Source organism: Phoca vitulina, unplaced genomic scaffold (assembly GCF_004348235.1).
Source record: "Phoca vitulina isolate PV1807 unplaced genomic scaffold, GSC_HSeal_1.0 scaffold39, whole genome shotgun sequence".
In the NCBI taxonomy this organism is placed as follows: domain Eukaryota; kingdom Metazoa; phylum Chordata; class Mammalia; order Carnivora; family Phocidae; genus Phoca; species Phoca vitulina.
The window spans coordinates 9,895,947-9,916,499 of record NW_022589742.1 but is presented as its reverse complement, the minus strand read 5'-3'; the positions used below and the strand labels follow the sequence as shown (position 1 = coordinate 9,916,499).

General features: G+C 39.4%; 1 protein-coding gene across 1 annotated transcript in view; it reads left to right on the top strand.

Annotated features, from left to right (window-relative positions):
- LOC116647199 (transmembrane 9 superfamily member 2-like) overlaps window positions 1–20,553 on the top strand; it is a 73,532-nt gene that overhangs the window by 9,617 nt on the left and 43,362 nt on the right. The window contains exons 4-7 of the mRNA XM_032428382.1: window positions 1,992–2,119; window positions 2,418–2,544; window positions 14,770–14,897; window positions 19,537–19,648. Coding sequence (XP_032284273.1) covers window positions 1,992–2,119; window positions 2,418–2,544; window positions 14,770–14,897; window positions 19,537–19,648 — 495 coding nt within the window. The remainder of the gene's footprint in view (window positions 1–1,991; window positions 2,120–2,417; window positions 2,545–14,769; window positions 14,898–19,536; window positions 19,649–20,553) is intronic.

Below are 20,553 nucleotides of genomic sequence, written 5' to 3'. Positions count from 1 at the left end.
TGTGTGTGTGAGAGGGAGAGGGAGAAAGAATGGGGGGAGAGGCAGAGGGAGAGAATCTTCAGACTTCTTGCTGAGTGTGCAGCCTGACCTGGGGCTCAGTCTCCCAACCCTGAGATCATGACCTAAGCCGAAACCAAGAGCCGGACGCTCAACCGACTGAGCCAGCCAGGAGCCCCTGTCTCCTCTTTTACCCATTTTCTATTTGGATTGTTTGTTCCTTTACTATTGAGTTTTCAGAATTCCTTATATATTCTAGGTGTGATTCCTTTGTTGCAACAGTAGTTTACAAATAGTTTTTTCCCAGTCTGTAGCTTTTGTTTTCATCATCTTTTTTTTTTAAAAGGTTTTATTTTTAAATAATCTCTATACCTAATATGGGGCTCAAACTCATGACTCCAAGATCGAGAATAGTGTGCTCTACCAACTGAGCCAGCCAGGCACCTCTGTGTTTTCATCTTCTTAACAGAGTCTTTGACAGAGCAAACATTAATTTTTATGAGGTCCAATAATCAAATTTCTTTTTTATGGATTGTGTTTTTGGTGTCAAGTTTAAGGACACATGACATAGCCTTTAGGTCTTGAAGATTTTCTTTTATGTTTTCTTCTGAAACTTTTATAATTACTTTATATATTTAAGTCTGTGATCTCTTTTGAGTTATTTTGTATAAGGTATGAGATTTGGATTGAAATTACTGGGTTTTTTTTTGTTTTTGCTTTTTGGAGTTTTTTTTGGCCTATAGATGTCCAGTTACTTCAGCATTATCTGTTGAAAAGACTGTCCTTCCTCCACTGAATTGCTTTTGCACCTTTGTCAAAAAAATCACACGGACATAGTTGTATAGATCTATTTCTGGGTTCTCTGTTGATCTATTTCTTTGGTCTGTGTGTCAGGCATTAGCTTTTCGATGATTAAAGTTGCACAAAATACCTCTGTGGAGTACCATTGTCCTAACAGAAAAGTGAACTTTTTCAAGAAATGCTGTTCCTTGGAATGAAGAACATGACAGTATAAGAAAGAAAGAAAGAAAGAAAGAAAGGTGACAGTGTTCTCAGCTGCCAGTAGGGAACTTTTTGGTTAATATTTGTGTGATTTCAGGATATGAGGTGCTAACTATAACTCTTTTTCATAGTTTATTCTTGCTCATTATTTCCTGATTAGTAACACCGGTACTTTATCCTGATAGCTAGACTTTGTAAATAAGAGGTTTCATATTAAAAGTATCAAATATTTTATTAACACTTTTTTGTTAACAGCTCTATTGAGAGATATTCACATACCAAGTAACCCACTTAAAGTGTCCATTTTTTTTTAAGTAAGCTCTACACCTAACATGGGGCTTGAACTTATAGCTTGGAGATCAAGCGTTGCATGCTCTATTGACTGAGCCAGCCAGGCGCCCCTTGAAGTATCCAATTTAATGTTTTTTATTTATTTTTTATTTTTTAAAGATTTTATTTATTTGAGAGAGAGCACAAGCAGGGAGGGAGTGGGCAGAGGGAGAAGCAGACTCCCCGCTGAGCAAGGAGCCCGATGCAGGACTAGATCCCAGGACCCTGTGATCATGGACTGAGCCCAAGGCAGATGCTTAACTGACTGAGCCACCCAGGCGCCCCTCCGATGTAATGTTTTTTAGTATATTCAGAGTGTTGTGTGACCATCACTAAAATCAATTTTGTTACCACTTTTCAGTGAAGGGTTCTATATCAGGGTGGTTTTAGGAAGCTACAGTGGATATTATATCCTACCTTCTATGTTACTGAAGAAGGCAAATTCTTCTGCTTAGTGGTGAAAGCATGTTGTGTATGTGTGCGTGTGTGTGTGTAGTGTAATCATTTCAGGTATGAATTGAAACTCAAAGGAGATAGTGTTGAGGATGATGGCATACTGAAGTCTCTGAGGAGAAGTTTTATCTGTAAGGTAAAGTACTTATTTTGTGATACTTGTTTTTATAAAATTTAGTCAAGTCTTTTACTATTTTCTTTCTTAACAGTTTTCTTTTAACAAGACAGAAACATGTAAAAAAGTTTGTGTAAAATCCTATGATAGAGAAAATGAGGACCACATGAAAAAGCTGGCTTTTTTGAAGAAAGGAATACAACTAAATTATCAACATCACTGGTAGGTTTGAAATAACACTGAGATAACATGACTTAATTTTTTAAGTCCTTTCAGAAGTAGTTTTTTTAAAAAAGTTGTTTTAATACTTGAAATTGTATACTATTTTTGTGACTTTGATTAAAAATTTTAAGTCCTTTCAGTAGTTTTTTAAAAAAAGTAGTTTTAATAGATATTTGAAATTATATACTATTTTTTGTGACTTTGATTAAAAATTTGAACTTAAATATATGCAAGATGATGTTGCTATTGCTTCATGTGAAATGCTTAAATCTTTTATTTTTAAAATATTTATATTTAGGATTATTGATAATATGCCAGTAATATGGTGTCACGTTATTGAGGATGGAAAGTACTGCACACCAGGATTTCCGATAGGATGTTTTATTACCAAAAGTGGCATAGTGAAAGATGCTTGCACTATCCATGTAAGTGTTGAGAACTTACTGTAGAAATATAAGTTGCTTATAATTTGCTTTCTATTATAATCACTTAGCAAACATTAATGGGACACCTACCATCTCCTAGGTTTTGGGCTAGGTGTTGGGAATATAAACTCAAGTAGACATGGTCTCTATCCTCTAGAAGTTCACAGTCCTGAGTAAGGAGATAGCTCTGTAGACAAATCAATACACTAAAATGTCCTATGATAGGAGATTAAGGGACAAGGAGGATATAATGGAGGGTATGAAAAAGTATATGTGAAATAAATGGGTGGGTGAGCATTTCTAGTAGGGAGATCAGTGTGATCAAGAGCTTGGAAGCCTGAAACAGGATGCTATGACTGGGGGACTGTGAGGAGTCGAACATGTCTGTGGGCATAAGTTTTGGGGTTTGGGTGGTAACAGCTAGAGATGAAGCTAAAATGGGAGGTAGGCAGAAGCCAGGTCATGGAGGGAGGTCCTGTGTGCAGTGGTAAGGAAAATTGTATCGATTGCCTCTTATGTGCCAGGAGCAATGTTATATTACTTTATACAGTGACTAATTTCATCCTTAGAACAGCCCTGTTGCTAGGATCTACTGCTGCCATTTTACAGATGATGAAACTCAGTCTCCGAGAGGCTGTGGCATGACTAGAGACATACAGCTGGTTAAGTGGCAGAAGTAGGACTCCCAACTCGGATCTTTTTAGCTTGGAAGTCCCAGTCACACTGTTCTGCCTTGCGGTTCTCAGTCAGTGTCCTACTGGGCCCTAGACTAACAGGAGTGTCTTGGGGCTGCCATGGAGGATGACTAAGAGGCTGAATGGCCGTGAAAGAGCTCAACCAGGGCAGCACTGCCTTTAATCTGTTTTCTGTGTGGCAACTCAGTGTGGGTCAGCGATGGGGACAAAGGGGACGGGAAAAGGAAGAATATAAGATGACTGCCCAGTTTCTGGCTTGGTTGTCTAACTGATGATACTCTTAACTGTTTCTTTCCAGATAAAAGGGCAGTGCTTCTTAAATTTCACTCATTTATGCATCACCTTGGTGATTTTGGTCAAATCGGAGGCACCTATATTATTATTTATTAAATTTTTTTTTGAGTTTATTTAGTTTTAGTAATCTCTACACCTACCTTGGGGCTTGAACTCAGGACTCCTAGATCAAGAGTCCACGTTCTTCTGACTGAGTCAGCCAGGTGCCCCTAAAATTTTTTTTAAAGATTTTTATTTTTAAGTAATCTCTACACCCAACGTGGGGCTCGAACTTGCAACCCCGAGATCAATAGTCATATACTCTACCAACTGAGCCAGCTAGGAGCCCCATTATTATCTATTTTTGATAATCCATAACTTAAGTTTACTTAGGAAACTATAATATCCCAGAAAGTATAGGTTTAGTGCACTACTTATATTTTTTATTCATCAATTTCAAATATATAGATACAAAAGTAGAGTACAAATTGTTTTTTCATCTGCTGCCTAAAATCATCTCCTCTATCCCCAGTGATATGTATTCTTCACAATAGGAAACATTTAGGTGGGGAATATGGGAGGAGAAGCAACAAACAAATGCTTAATTGATAATTGATAATTCTTTTAAAGTAAGGGAGGAGGGGCACCTGGCTGGCTCAGGTCATGAGTTGAAGCCCCATGTTGGATGTAGAGATTACTTAAATAAATAAATAAACTTAAAAAATAAAGGAGAAGTGGCAGAAAAGAGGAGTTAATGAATAGGAGAAATTTTGATTAATATAGTCTGTGTTTGATAGCATATATGAAAGTGGGTTCTTTGGGATGATGTAAAGACCACATTTTTGAAGGCGAAGTCTGTGAAGAATAAATGGACCCATAGAATGAAAGAGCTGCAGTTGGCCAGGGTAGCAGTAACTTTTATCAACATTTGTACCTTCACATTGTGCAACCACCTCCCCCATGGTTACAAAATGATAACATGTTTATAAAAACCTCATACAACCCAGAGGTTTAAAGAGTACAAAGTGAGAATCTCTCTATAATCCACCTCAATTTTAATAGATTCTTTTTATGAATACATCATTTCTTAATCTAAGTGGGATTATAAAATGTATATATATATTTCTGTAATCTGCTTTGTTTCTTTTAGAAGTTTATAATGGGCTTCTTTCCGTGGTCAATATCTATCTGCCTACCTATCTATTCATATACAGATAGGATACAAGAACAAGAAAGTGTTTATGCTTTTTAGTAGTTTTATAATATTCCATTGTGTGGATGGAACATAATTTTTTAAAGACTCTCTTTTTATTTCCATTTATTTTTAGAAGTTTATTTACTGGGGCACCTGGATGGCTCAGTCAGTTAAGTGGCCAACTCTTCATTTTGACTCAGGTCATGATCTCAGGGTGGTGAGATTGAGCCCTGCTCAGGCTCTGTGCTCAGGAGGGAGTCAGAGCCTGCTTAAGATTTTCTTCCTCTCCTTCTGCTCCTCCCCCTGCTGTGTGCTCTCTCTCTCTAAAATAAATAAATAAATCTTTAAAAAAGAGTTTATTTTTAAGTAATCTCTACACCCAATGTGGGGCTCAAATTCATGACTCTGAGATCAAGAGTAGCATGCTCTACCAACTGAGCCAGCCAGATGCCCCATTTTTTCATTTTTTTGTAAAGATATTTTTTAAGTATTTACTTATTTATTTATTTATGTAATCTCTACACCCAGTGTGACACTCAAACTCACAACCCTGAGATCAAGAGTCACATGCTCTTCCAACTGAGCCAGCCCCTGGAACGTAATTTTTTATCCACTTCACCATAATTAGGTGTTTTCAATTTTTGTTACTTAATAATGCTGCAGTGAACATTTATTTTTTAATAGCTGTTTTCTTCCTTTTTTAAGATTTTATTTATTTGAGAGAGGGGAGAGCACATAGGAACAGGGGGAGGGGTAGAGGGAGAGGGAGAAGCAGACATGGGGCTCAATCCCAGAACCCTAGGATCATAACCTGAGCTGAAGGCAGATGCTTAACTGACTGAGCCACCCAGGTGCCCCTGTTTTCTTTTTTTTAAAATTGAAGTATAGTTGATACACAATGTTAACATTCTTATGTCTCTTTGAGTCTCATCTGTAAAATGGGAATAAGAGTAGTATATACCACATAGGGTTGTTGTGAGGATAGATAGGATACTACTTATAAAGTACTCAGAGGGACGCCTGGGTGGCTCAGTTGTTTAAGCATCTGACTTTGGCTCAGGTCATGATCCCAGGGTCCTGGGATTGAGCCCCAGTCACTCCACGCACGCTCAATGGGGAGTCTGCTTCTCCCCCTACCTCTGCCCCTCCCCCCACTCTCTCCACTCCCTCTACTCTTCCACTCCTCCACTCCTGCTCTCTCTCTCAAATAAATAAATAAAATATTAAAAAGTGTTTGGAGCTGTGTCTAATACATAGTAGGCACTCGATGAATGTTATTGTACAAACATCTGTGTACTCTTGTCTAATTATTACCTTAGGATAAATTCATATAAGGGTAATTGCTGAGTCAAAGGATATGGACTTTAAAAAAAAGCCTTTTTGTTGTGAAATACAGATCTAGAAAACCACACAGAACAGATATAAAGTTTAATGAATTATTACAAGGGGAACGCCTTTGTAAACCTCAAGCAAGTCAGGAAATAGAATTTGGCCAGCCACCCAGAAGGTATCAGTGTATCCCTATCCATTTACAACGTCCTTCCTTTTCCTAAAGTAAACACTCTCCTAACTTCTATCCTAATCACTTCCTTAAGTTTCTTTTCTAGTTTTAGACAATGTAGTTTAGACTTGAACATTTTATATGTCTTTTTTTTTTTTGAAGATTTTATTTATTTATTTGAGAGCGAGAGTACGAGCCAGGGGCGAGGGACAGAGGGAGAGGGAGAAGCAGACTCCCTGCTGAGCTGCGAGCTCGATGCAGGACTCAATCCCAGGACCCTGGGATCATGACCTGAGCCGAAGGCAGACGCTTAACCGACTGAGCCACCCAGGTGCCCCTATATATCTTTTTTAAATCTTTTATTATGAGCAATTTCAAATACAGAAAAGCTTAATTCATTATATAGTAGACACTCATATACCCAGCACCTAGATTCTACCATGAGCATTTTAATTTTTTTAGAGTTTTAAGTACTCTGTATACGCAACATGGGGCTCGAATTCACGACCCCAAGATCAAGAGTTGCATGCTCTTCCGACTGAGCCAGCCAGGTGCCCCCAATTAGCATTTTAAAATATTTGATTTATCACATGTTTATCCATTTGTCTGTCCCTGTATCATTCATCCAAATAGTGCTGCATGTTCTCTTTTGTTTCTTGAAAATTGGCAGATGGATCCAGTGGCTTGATCAGATTCAAGTTTGATCTCTTTGGTGAGATAAGGTAGTGGTGTGTTCTTTCATCAAGAGGCAAATGATGTCTCCTTTTTAACAAATGGATTTATTATTTTCAAATTTTTATTTATTTGAGAGAGAATGGGGGAGTGGGGGGGAGTAGAGAGAGAGGGACAAGCTGACTCTGTGCTGAGTGTGGAGCCTGTCGTGGGGCTCAATCCCATGACCCTGAGACCATGACCTGAGCTGAAACCAAGAGTAGGACACTTAACCAACTGCACCACCCAGGCTCCCCCCCCAAAATAGATTTATTATTTAGATCAGTTTTAGGCTCAAAGAAAAATTGAGAGGCAGGTACAGAGATTTTCCATGGTCCCCTTGCCCCCATACATGCATAGCCTTCCTCATGATCATCTTCGCTCACCAGACTGTGGTACATTTGTCACAATTGATAAACCTACATTCATACACCATTATCACTCAGAGAGCATAGTTTTCAGTAGAGTTCACTCTTGGTGTTGTACATTTTATAGGTTTGGACAAATGTATAATGATATGTATCTACTGTTATGGTATCATACTGAGTAGTCTCACTGTCCTACAAATCTGTGTTCTGCCTTTTGCCTATTCATCCCTCCCTCCCTCCCCCCCCAACCCTGATGTCTTTTTGTCTCTTTGTTGTGACACATGGATCCATTAATTCTTTAGAGGTTGTGTCCACTGGAGAAATAGGGGAGTGTGGAGTGAGAGCTCCCGTCAACCAGAAAACAAAACTCTCCTCTCTGGTAATGTCTGTCTAGCACCCTCTACTGGCAGCACTTCATTCAATGCCTCCTTGCAAAGAAAAACAATTTTTTTAGAAGATTTTATTTCAGGGCTCAGCTTATTTGTTGCCTTTCTCTTAGCGATCAGTCTCTTTTTTTTTTAAAGATTTATTTATTCATTTGAGAGAGAGAGAGAGAGAGGAGGGGCAAAGGGAGAGGGAGAGAGAATCCCAAGCAGATTCCCCACTGAGTGCAGAGCCCAATGTGGGGATCGATCCCAGGACCCCGAGATCATGACCTGAGCCGAAACCAAGCGTCAGTTGCTCAACCAACTGAGCCACCCAGGTGTCCCAGTGAACAGTCTCTTAATGTTCTTTGTTGTCTGAGGTCTAAAAAATGTTGTCTTCCTATATTTTACCCATTTTTTTTTTAGTTGTTTAAAGTGAAAGGATAAATCTGGTCTTGCATTATTCCATCATGTCAGGAAGAGGAGGTCCAACTCCCTTGCTTTCTTTTTGCCTACCTTCCCTCAGTGTAACTTTGCCCAGCCCTTCTTACCTTTTCAGAACCTCTTTGTTTTAGATGTGTCTCTTGTATACAACATGTTGAGTTTTGCCTTGTGGTATCTCCTGAAAGCCCTTTTCCTCTTAATAGGTGAGTCAAGCCCATTTACATTTACTGATAGACATTTGTTCTCACTTCTGTTATTTTATGCTTTGTTTATTATTTTTATAGTCCACATTTTATTGATTCTAAAACTCATATTTTCCAATATTTTAACATTTATGAAATCAGGATGTATCCCTTTCAGTTGATGGCTTGTCAAAGTTTAATTGGCAATGTTTTTTCCTAACAGCACATAAAATAATGTTTTTTTAAAAAGATTTATTTATTTATTTGAGAGAGAGAGAAAGTGGGGGTGGGGAGGGGAGGGAGGGGCAGAGGGAGAGAGATCTCCAAGCAGACTCTACTTTTTTTTTTTTTTAAAGATTTTATTTATTTATTTGACAGAGAGAGACACAGCTAGAGAGGGAACACAAGCAGGGGGTGTGGGAGAGGGAGGAGCAGGCTTCCCGCGGAGCAGGGAGCCCGATGCGGGGCTCGATCCCAGGACCCTGGGATCCTGACCTGAGCCAAAGGCAGATGCTTAACGACTAAGCCACCCAGGCACCGCAAGCAGACTCTACTGTGAGCGTGGAGCCCAACACGGGGCTCAATCCCACAACCCTGAGACCAGGACCCAAGCCGAAACCAAGAGTCAGATGCTTAACTGACTGTGCCACCCAGGCATCCCTAAAAGAATGTTTTATAATTGGTGGCATTTTAGATTACATAAAATGTAATTATTAGTCACCTCTTTCTATAAAGGGTCTCATACAGTTTCATGATTATGTGTCTAGTTATAGACTTTTGTTTTGCTTTGTTTTTAATCTTCTTTGTATTTTTTTTAGTTTCCTGGATTGGTGCCTCTTATCAGTTCTGGAATTCTCAGCCATTGTCAGATACTTTCTTCTTTCCTTTTCAGACTCCAGTTAAAGCTGTGTTAAATGTTTTTATTTTCTGCTCCATGCTCTTAACCTCCCTTCTGTATTTTCCATTTTTTTGTGTGTGCTGCGTTCTGGCATATCTTCTAGTCTAAAATTTTCTTCTTTACTTGTTTCTTCTCTTATAAACATTGGCATTGAGGGCACATGTTGTGATGAGCACCAGGTGTTGTATGTAAGTGATGAATCACTAGATTCTGCTCCTGAAACCAATATTGCACTGTGTGTTAACTAATGAGAATTTAAATAAAAACTTGAAAAAAATGTGTTATTACAATAACATTTATATCAAACATATTGAAATTTTGTTCTCACATTTTCAAGCCCTTTGCCTTGGCATCTGATAATCAATTTATAAGTTATTTCATCCATAAACAGACCTCAAAAATCCTGAAAAAAACCCCATAGGCATTGAATTTTTAATTTCAGTAATTAGCTTTCTCATTTCTGCAAGTTTTATTTTGTTCTTTTGCAAATTTGCTAAGTCATTATTTTATACTTTTCTATTTTGTGCACATACTGTCATGCTTGTATTTTACTTCCTTTAAGTATAGTAAATGTAGTTAAAATTTTACTTATTTTTATTTTTTTAAAGATTTAATTATTTGACAGAGGGAGACACAGCGAGAGCAGGAACACAAGCAGGGGGAGTGGGAGAGGGAGAAACAGGCTCCCTGCCAAGAAGGGACCCTGATGTGGGGCTCGATCCCAGGACCCCGGGATCATGACTTGAGCCGAAGGCAGACGCTTAACGACTGGGCCACCCAGGCGCCCTATGTAGTTAATTTTAAATCTGCTTCTGATGGGGCACCTGGGTGGCTCAGTCAGTTAGGTGTCTGACTCGATTTCAGCTCAGGTCATGGTCTCAGGGTCATGAGATCGAGCCCCATGTCGGGCTCTGCACTGGATGTGGAGCCTGCTTAAAAATCTCCCTCTCCCTCTGCCCCCCAACCCTGCTCTCGCTCTCTCTCAGCCTCTAAAAAAAATTATTTGTGGAGTTTCTTTGAGTCCTAGGATCAAAGTAGTTTCCTCCAGAGAAGATTTTCATTTACTTCTGCAGACATCTTTGGGAAATATCAGTCTGGGACCACCTTAAAGCAAATTCACAACTTGAATTTCCTAGGGCCACTTAGGTGATGGGAATCCACACTGCAAATCTATGTTAGGGCTGGCCCGTGGCCACAACTGTTCCAGGACAGTTCCCCCACTCCCCTTTTCTGTTTACCATCAAGGCCATCTTCCTTGTAGTCCATGGGGGGCTTGTGTGGAGAAGGCTTTCTTCTGGCTCATCTTTACCCTGAGGGTATTGGTTTTGTGAGGGGTCAGTGGTCTCAGCTTAATGTGCAGAGGGTCTCATGTTAGCCTTCTCACCTGGGAGGGCCCTCCTTGAGGTCTCTCCTCCCTATCCCATGAGGCTACCCAAACTTAAGTTCAAGTTTGCCCAGATCAGCAGGTGTCCTCAGGACAATAGCAGCATCAGTGCTCCCTCACCCAGCTTACCTCTCTGGCTTCCTGCTTTCCCTTAGATTTGGCATGGCAGTTCCTTACTTTCTTGTCGGCTCACGTTTTGTTTTTGTTTTTAATTTAAAAGATTTTATTTTTTAGAGCAGGATTAGGTTCACAGCAAAATTAAGAGGAAATGTACAGAGAGTTCTCATATACCCCCAACCCCCATATATACATAGCCTCCTCCATTATCAACCTCCCCTACCAGAGAGTATATTTTATTTTATTTTTAAAAAATTTTTAAAAATATTTTTAAGATTTTATTTATTTATTTGAGAGAGGAAGCATGAGCTGGGGGAGGAGCAGAGGGAGAGGGACAAGCGGACTCTGCACTGAGCACAGAGCCCAATGTGGGGCCTGATCTCATGACCCTGAGATCATGATCTGAGCTGAAACCAAGAGTCAGACACTTAACTGACTGAATCACCCAGGCGCCCCTAAAAAGATTTTATTTTATTTTTTTATTTTTTTATTAACATACAATGTATTATTTGTTTCAGAGGTACAGGTCTGTGATTCGTCTGTCTTACACAATTCATAGCGCTCACCATAGTACATACCCTCCCCAATGTCCATCACCCAGCCACCCCATCCCTTCCACCCCCCTCCACTCCAGCAACCCTCAGTTTGTTTCCGGAGATTAGGAGTCTCATATGGTTTGTCTCCCTCTCTGGTTTCATCTTGTTTCATTTTTTTCCTCCCTTCCCCTATGATCCTCTGTCTTGTTTCTCAAATTCCTCATATCAGTGAGATCATATGACTTGCCTTTCTCTGATTGACTTATTTCACTTCGCATAATACCCTAGTTCCATCCACGTTGTTGCAAAAGGCAAGATTTCATTTTTGATGGCTGCATAATATTCCATTGTATATATGGACCACATCTTCTTTATCCATTCATCTGTTGATGGACATCTTGGCTCGTTCCATAGTTTGGCTATTGTGGACATTGCTGCTATAAATATTGGGGTGCACGTGCCCCTTTGGATCACTACATTTGTATCTTTGGGGTAAATACCCAGTAGTGCAATTGCTGGGTCATAGGGTAGCTCTATTTTCAACTTTCTGAGGAACCTCCATACTGTTTTCCAGAGTGGTTGCACCAGCTTGCATTCCCACCAACAGTGTAGGAGGGTTCCCCTTTCTCTGCATCCTCACCAACATCTGTTGTTTCCCGACTTGTTAATTTTAGTCATTCTGACTGGTGTGAAGTGGTATCTCATTGTGGTTTTGATTTGTATTTCCCTGATGCCAAGTGATGTGGAGTATTTTTTTCATGTCTGTTGGCCATTTGTATGTCTTCTTTGCAGAAATGTCTGTTCATGTCTTCTGCCCATTTCTTAACTGGATTCTTTGTTTTTTGGGTGTTGAGTTTGATAAGTTCTTTATAGATTTTGGAGTCCATAGTCTCTCATGGTTCGTCTCCCCCTTCGGTTCCCCCCCCCCCCCCTTCATTTTTCCCTTCCTACTATCTTCTTCTTTTTTTTTTTTTATTAACATATAATGTATTATTTGTTTCAGGGGTACAGGTCTGTGATTCATCAGTCTTACACAATTCACAGCACTCATCATAGTGCATATCCTCCCCAATGTCCATCACCCCATCCCTCCCACCCCCGTCCCCTCCAGCAACCCTCAGTTTGTTTTCTGAGATTGAGTCTCTTATAGTTTGTCTCCCTCTCTGGTTTCGTCTTGTTTTATTTTTCCCTCCCTTCCCCTATGATCCTCTGTCTTGTTTCTCAAATTCCTCATATCAGTGAGATCATATGATACTTGTCTTTCTCTGATTGGCTTATTTCGCTTAGCATAATACCCTCTAGTTCTGTAAAAAGATTTTATTTTTAAGTAATCTCTGCACCCAACCTAGGGCTTGAACTTACGCCGAGATCAAGATTTGCATGCTCTACCAACTGAGCCAGCCAGGCACTCCAGAGTGGTACATTTTATACAATTGATGAACCTACATTGACACCCAGTGCCTGTAGTTTACATTAGGGTTTACTTTTGGTGTTGTACATTCTATGTTCATGTTGCTTTTATGAAGATATTTGTTATGTTATATTTACCATTTGTAGTTTTCAGCGGGAGATTTAGCCCAAATCGGATTGGAATTGGAAATCTAGTTGAAGTTTTAAAGCATGATTTTGACATCTAGTAGGAAGGAAACTAACATTTAATGATCTCCTTATTCTGTGCCAGGTGCTGTGCTAGTTCTTTCCATATAATTTCTCACTTAATCCACTTAACAATTTTATGAAGTAAGTGATGGTATCCCCATTTCAAGAAAACTAAGGCCAAGAAAGACTGACATACAAAAGATTATATGTGGCAAAATCTGAATTGCATCCCAGTGTTTTTTGATCCAAATTCTGTTCTCTCTGTAACATATGAAACTACCTCTTGTATTATTTGAGCCCCTGTAGGATATTAGCTCTTAGGGCATAGTTAAGAAGTGCTTGGCACATAATAGATGTTCAAAAATATTTGCTGAATGAATGAATGAGTGAAGCAAAGTTCCTAGCCTTGTGATCTACTGGGGAACACAATTGACTAGGGGATGTAAACATGGAAATACACTGACTACAATTCGAATGAAGATAGGTACTCTTATGATCTCTACATTTTAGGTGTGGAAACTGAGACACTGAGGGGCTAAGCAACTGGTCACACAGGCTAATACATGCCATACCTGAGCTTTCAACCTGGGCAGCTTGACTGTGGAGACCACATCCTTAACCACAATGCGGGGATGCTTCTATTAGTACATACCATGGACATCCGATACCAATACATGGTATACTCCATACTAGGACATGAAAATCTGCTAGCTGCATTTTATTTCTCTATGTGGTTACACCATATTTCATTTAACTGTGTTCATAGACAGTCTTGGTGGTTTCTTGTCCTTTGCAATTATGGACAGCACTGCAGCGAGTAGTACGTACTTTCCAGCCCAAGCTGACTGTGCTGTTCCCCCATAGGATCACTCTTACCCTCTTCTCTGTTATCATTGTACTAAAGGATCTCTAAAATTCCTTCAGGGCATCACCCTCAGTTCTGAGATTTGCGAGCCATAATTCTTAATCTAGGCATACTGCATGTTGTAGATTACTCAATATGGTAATTGACAAGGTTCATTTGGATTCATTTTCTGAAGATTGAAGGGCCTGGTTGATGTAATAGCTAATATTTATTGAAGGCTTCCTATGCCAAGCACTGCACTGAATACTTTACATACATTATTCTATTAAATCCTCAACCATTCTATGAGCAATCCTATTATAGTTCCCATTTTTTTTTAGTTAAAAAGATATTTTTATAAGTAATCTCTACACCCAACGTGGGGCTCAAACTCATGACCCCGAGATCAGGAGTCACATGCTGTACCAACTGGGCCCCTGTACAACAGAGGAAACTGAGGCTCAAAGAGGTTAAATGACTTGTCTGTGGTCAGATAGCTAGTAAACGCTGTCTGATTTCAAAGCTCATATTGCAAAGCCCTTTGTTTGCTAGGGCTGGCTAAAAATACACTACAAAATGGGTAGCTTAAAACAACAGAAGTTTGGGGCACTTGAGTGGCTCAGTCGGTTAAGCGTCTGCCTTTGGCTCAGGTCATGATCTCAGGGTCCTGGGATCGAGCCCCGCGTCGGGCTCCCTGATCAGTGGGGAGTCTGCTTGAGATTCTCTCTCTCCTTCTGCCCCTCCCCCCTTCATGCTCGCTCTCTGTCTCTGAAATAAATAAATAAATCTTAAAAAAACCAACAGAAATTTATTGTCTCATAGTTCTGGAGGCTAGAAGTCCAAGTTCAAGGTGTAGGCACGTTGGTTCCTTCTGAGGGTTCTGAGGGAGAACTGGTGGTTGCCAGAGGGGAGGGTGATGGGGGATGGGCAAAATAGGTGAAGGGGATTAAGAAGTACAAACTGCTAGCTATAAAATAAGTTATGAAGATGAAAAGCATAGGGAATATAGCCAATAATATAGTGGATCCCATTTTTATTCCATGGTCAGATTTTATATTTTTTATTTTCTGGGAAAAGTTCAAACTTCTTTAAAATTTCTGTGTCTTTTTGCAGCCTGAATTCAACAAAAGTAATACTTTCTACCTCTTCAACCACGTTGATATTATTATTACGTATCACAGGGAAAGTGAAAGAAATTGGGCTATTGCAAGATTGGTTGCTGCTAGACTTGACCCCCAAAGGTAATTATAGAATATCTTTTTAATTAGTTCCTTTAATTTAAAAATTAATTCAGAATGTAGACGTTCTCAACTAGAATTTTCATTTTTAGGGTACACATGTGATGTAACCTTAGACATACAGTTTGAAAAATTAAACAGGCAATTTATTCCCTTCTACCTATAGTTAGAGTTTGAATACCATGTAATGTGAGGAAGAATTGACATATGTGGAAGGGAAATAGACTTATTGAGGGCATCCTAACTCTCTTCTTTACTTGCTGCCATATGACAAAGAGCTTAGATTTAGATTTGTGGTTCTTCAGAGGACAGGTCTGTTACTGGAGTCTATTCGGCAGGTATCAGCTGAATATAAGGAAGAATCTACTAACAATTAGAGTTCTCTAACAAATAAGCAATCTCAAGAATTAGCAGGTACTTTATCCCTGTACATTTATAGAAAGAGCCTGGATGACCTAGCTGTAAATTAGAACTTTTCAATTAAGATAGAGATGGGAATATAGCACACAGTGTATAAAATCATGGTCCATTATGGGCAAAATATTATAAAACCTGAAATACTAAGATGGAGGGAAGAAGTTATCCCTTGAAACCTACTTGCATATATTAAAGGAGGCCCATGTGGTATAGTTTTCTGAATACAGAACAAGGAATTAGGAAATTTGGATTTTAGTCTCATCTCTCCTGGTTCCATTTTGCAAGTCAACCCTAAGTTTGTAGAAATGGATCAGACTTCATTGTTTTTAAGGCTACTGCCCCATTTGACTTCTGCCAAGGTTCCATCTGGCACAGAGATTATTCCCAAAGGGAAAGTAGAGTTAGAGACTGTATTGTGCCAAGCTTTTGACCATTGGGTAGGTTAACTTGATTTGTCATGGGCTTAATTTCCTCATCTGTGAGAGGAGAGGACTGAATTAGGAGTTTTTAATATGGTCCCTGATATATCAAACTCTGGACATTTGTATTGATGTGTATTTTTCTGGGTAAAAGGGCCTATAGATTTCATTAAACAGACCCCAAGTGGTGAGGAACACTGGTATTTTCCAACTCTGGTTTATCTTAGTAAAAGGATATTCTTTTAAAATTAATGTCTATGTTAAAAATTTTGAGGCTTATTTATCTTTGCAAGGTGTTGCAAGTAGGAAATAAAAGAAGGCTTAAAGGGATCAGAGTATATTTGTGAACAACAGGAAATAAACATAGCTACCAAGAGAGGCCAGGAAATACTAATCATTGTCAAGGGCAATCACCTATGCTTTTTGGTGTATGTCCCTTCTGATATCTGGCAAGAGAATGTTAGGAGCATGGACTGTGAGGTCTAACTCGGGATGGCTGCTCATATTCGAAGTCATTAGGTAGTAAACATACAGAGTATGATCATCCAGGCAGCTAGTCCCATCAGCTATATGAAAATCAAACTTAATGCTTTACAGTTATATCTCATATTGTCAGACTCAGAGTAAAAAAGCCAAGAAAATAATTTTTTAGACTTATATTTATTCTACACTGCACATAGCAACAGTTTATGTATGCATGCAATAAAACTTTAATCATTGTAAAGGTCATTTATGTGGGCCCCTTGAGAACAAGGACTGTGCTATAAATCATTTTTTTAGAATTAGGCAGTCTGCTCAAGGTCATAAGAAGTGAGTTAGGCCTAATGGTATTCTAGGCCTACAGTCTTGTGTTTTCTATTAGGGACTGTACCCAGCTAATTTCCCTGATGGTTACCATAGTTGATCATTTCTTTTTCCTATAATTACTTGCTTCATTTGGCTTTTGGATTACCATACTTTACTGATTTTCTCCTGTTTCACTGGTTGCTTATCAGTCTTCTCATTTCTCCAACATCTTCATATTGGAGGGCCCCAGGACTGAGTCTTTGAACTTTTTTTTTCTTTATATATACTTACACATTGGTAATCTTATCCTGTCTCATGGCATTGGATCCTACGACTCTTAGATCTGTAAACTTGTATATCTAGCTGTCTACTTGACATGACTACATGGATGTCTAGTAGGCATTTGAAATTTTTAGAAAAGATTTTATTTATTTGAGAGAGAGAGAGAGGGCACAAACGGTGGGAGGAGGGGCAGAGGGAGAGGGAGAAGTGGGCTCTCTGCCCGGGGCTGGATCCCAAGACCCTGAGATCATGACCTGAGCCAAAGTCAGACACTTAACCCACTGAGCCACCCAGGTGCCCTGGCATTTGAAATTTAACGTGACCAAACATGAACTTGTAATCTTTCCTCCAACCTGTTTTTCCTGTTGTCTTCTCTATCTCAGCAAATGGCAACTACATCCTTCCAGTTGCTCAGGCCCCCAAACTATGGCAGCACCCTTGACTCCTCTTTATCATTTTTCACTCATACCCTGTATCTATTCCAATCCTTTGGCAGACCATGGGACTCTGTTTTTAAAATATATTTAGGATCCACCCCTTCTCATCACCTCCACCGCTATCCTCTGGTCCAAGACATCACTACATCTCACCTGCCTGATGGCAACACCCTCGCTGGTCTCCCGGTGCCATCCTTGTTTCCCAGCAGTCTGTTCTCAATACAGTGTGCAGAGCATTCCTTTTGAAATGTCAGCCCATGTCAATCCTCTGCTCAGAATCTTCCAGTGACTTCCCATCTCACTTAGAGTAAAGGCCCAAGTTTTGAAAATGGCCTAGAAGGCCTTATGCAACCCGTATGTAAGGCTGGTGGTTTAAAATAGGCCTTTTACATTGATTGGAGATCTTAATATACCTTTTGCTGCATGATCTCTCTCATATGAAATGCAGGTATTTCCTGGGCTGGATTCAAGGGCCATACTTAAACATACTTAAACAGTAAACCTTGATATGCGTTATCATTTGGTAATGTAATGTTTTTCCTGTAGATGTTAAGTTTTTATTGGTAGCCTTAACAGTGATCATTTAATTCATAGCTGTTTTATTTTATTTTTTATTTTTAAATTTTTTTTTAAAGTAGGCTCCTAGTGTGGAGCCCAACACGGGGCTTGAACTCACGACCCTGAGATCAAGACCTGAGCCGAGATTAAGAGTCAGACATTTAATTGACTGAGCCACCCAGGTGCCCCAATTCATAGCTGTTTTAAAATATATTTTGGCTTTAAATAGAATTCACCCTACAAACACTTAGTAAGGGCATATCATATGCCAGACTAGGGTTACAAAAATGAATAGGAAGAGGGGCATGTCAATAACCCCCCTCAATTGTGAGTGAATGGTTTAATTGTGCATAGACATGTAGAAATAACCACCCCATAAGGATTGCATATTGTCCTTTACACAGAAGCCAAGGGATAATTTGTATGTTGAGTAAATAATTCAAAAGGGAAGCGCCACTGTTTCTCCTTTGATTTTTCTCTCTCCCTTTTATTCCTCTTTTATTTTTCAAGTAATATTACAGTCTCTTTATTCCTGACCAGGCACTTGTTAGCTTCATCAGTCCTTAAGTTTAGTTTCACACTTCTTTAGTTTTTGCTTTCCATCTTCTATTTTTTATAATCATCTTTTTCAAATACAAAAGGTTTGCATAGATTGTCCTCGCTACCTTTCATCACTAAGCATGGCATTTTACACACAGTAGGCCCTCAGATCTCTGGCTGCTTATAAATATGATTTCAAAACCTATTTGGTTTTCTAAGCCTACAGCTAAGAATACGAGACAGGTTGTTTAATATATTGGAGAGGGATGAGATGAAAGATGAGAAATAAAGCCATTTGCTAATAGAAGGACTTTAAAAAATCTATCCACAGCCAAAGAGAAGGTTCTTTTTTTTTTTTTTTTTGAGATTTTATTTTTAAGTAATCTCTACATCCAACATGGGGCTTGAGCTTACAACTCCGAGATCAAGAGTTGCACGCTCTACTGACTGAGCCAGCCAGGCTTAGGAGAAGAACCATGAGAAGGTTCTTAGGGTGATATGTTTTCCCCTGCTATCCGAAAGTAGAGTGTTCCTATGAAAGCTTTTGGAAGCTGAAATGCCAAAGCCAAGAAGCAATTGCCATTAACTTATATGGAAAAATTTGTGAGCGTTCCCAGACCCTCCAAATCGCCTCTCTCAGGCTTTTCTGATACCTTAAGACACATCTTGCTAATGGATGCACAAAGTAAACCGAGATAAAGCACAGATGCTCACAGACCCAGTTCAAAGCATTGGTGGCTTGATGCCAAAATGCTGTGTGGTTCCCAGGGAAGGGGCCGGGTGGTGCCACGCTCACTGCTGGGGTGCGAGCTGCCTTTATTATGGCTCCCTGCAAAAGCGATGCTGAATCCTCTTTTTGATTTTTCATAAAAGTGAAAATCCTCTTTGCATTTCTTTCAGTTAGTTCGTGAAAACAGGCACTAATGTAGGTCTTTCGTTGAAGTGAAGTGGCATAAAGTGAGCTTCGGAAAAGCAGGGCTACCTGTATTGCATTTTGGGCAGTATGTTGACTCTCATTTGAGTGTTGGGGACATTTAGAAACAAAAGTATTTTAAGTCATAAAGAGTTTTAAATATGAAATATAACAAAAGACGTATTTTTTCAGTCTGCTATTGTTATATGCCCGAATAGCCGTGAATTGGCAATTTACAGTGGCGGTTTGGTATAAAAATTCCTTTCCCTTCCTCCCCGCCCTTTTCTTAGCTATAAGCATTCGGATGAAAACGACCTAACTTGTAATGGACCCCCTATGGAAATTCCTGGAGAACATACAGATAATTTGAGTGTCACCTACACTTACTCTGTGAGATTTGAAGTAAGTATTCCATGCCATCATCTTACTTTTGTTCCAAATCAAGTATATAAATATCATATACTTCCTTAATAGTAAAGCCTTAATTTTCATCATCAAAGTTTTATAACACAGCTAAGAGCCCAGGAAAGTAGGTTAAGTTCTTTATATTAAAACCAGTCAGAGGACAATCGTGAAAGGAATTCTGTATTAAATCTCCCACATTTCAGGTACTGTGTCAGATAACTTACTTTTTCTTATTTTACGTGGAGGTTTAAAAGAAGTATGTGGGAAACCAGAGGGGTGTCACCTGCGGTTGGCAGGCTGGCAGGCTGCTCAAGTGGGACCTTAAAGGAAGAGTATGTTGTGGAAGAGACAGAGTATATCATGTACTGAAAAGAACATCCTTTTTTTTTTTTTTTTTTTTTTAAAGATTTTATTTATTTGAGAGAGAGAAAGGGGGAGCGGGGGAGAGGGAGACAGGCTCAATCCCACGACCCTGAGATCATGACCTGAGCCAAAATCAAGAGTCAGATGCTTAACTGATTGAGCCACCCAGGCACCCCGAATAGAAATTCCTTATTGGGCTCAGACTGACCTGTGGTTCAAATTGAGGCTTGGCCACTTACTAGCCGGTGTGAGCTTAGGTAAGTCATGTGATCTCAGGCTCAATTTTTTTTCCTCATGTCATTTCATCCTCATTTTCAGAATATGTAAAGACCTTAGCATGACACAGAGTAGGTCCCCAACATATGGCATTCATTATTGTTTCTACATCTGTCATTTTTCTTTTGTAAGTAGCTGTTTTTATGAAGTGGTATGTATTTTGGGAAGCTAGACAGATATACAGACTGACTATTAACATTCTGGTGAATAATCTATCAGTCTCTGATGCCCATGTTTCCCAAAGGTTTTTCTGGAAACTCGTT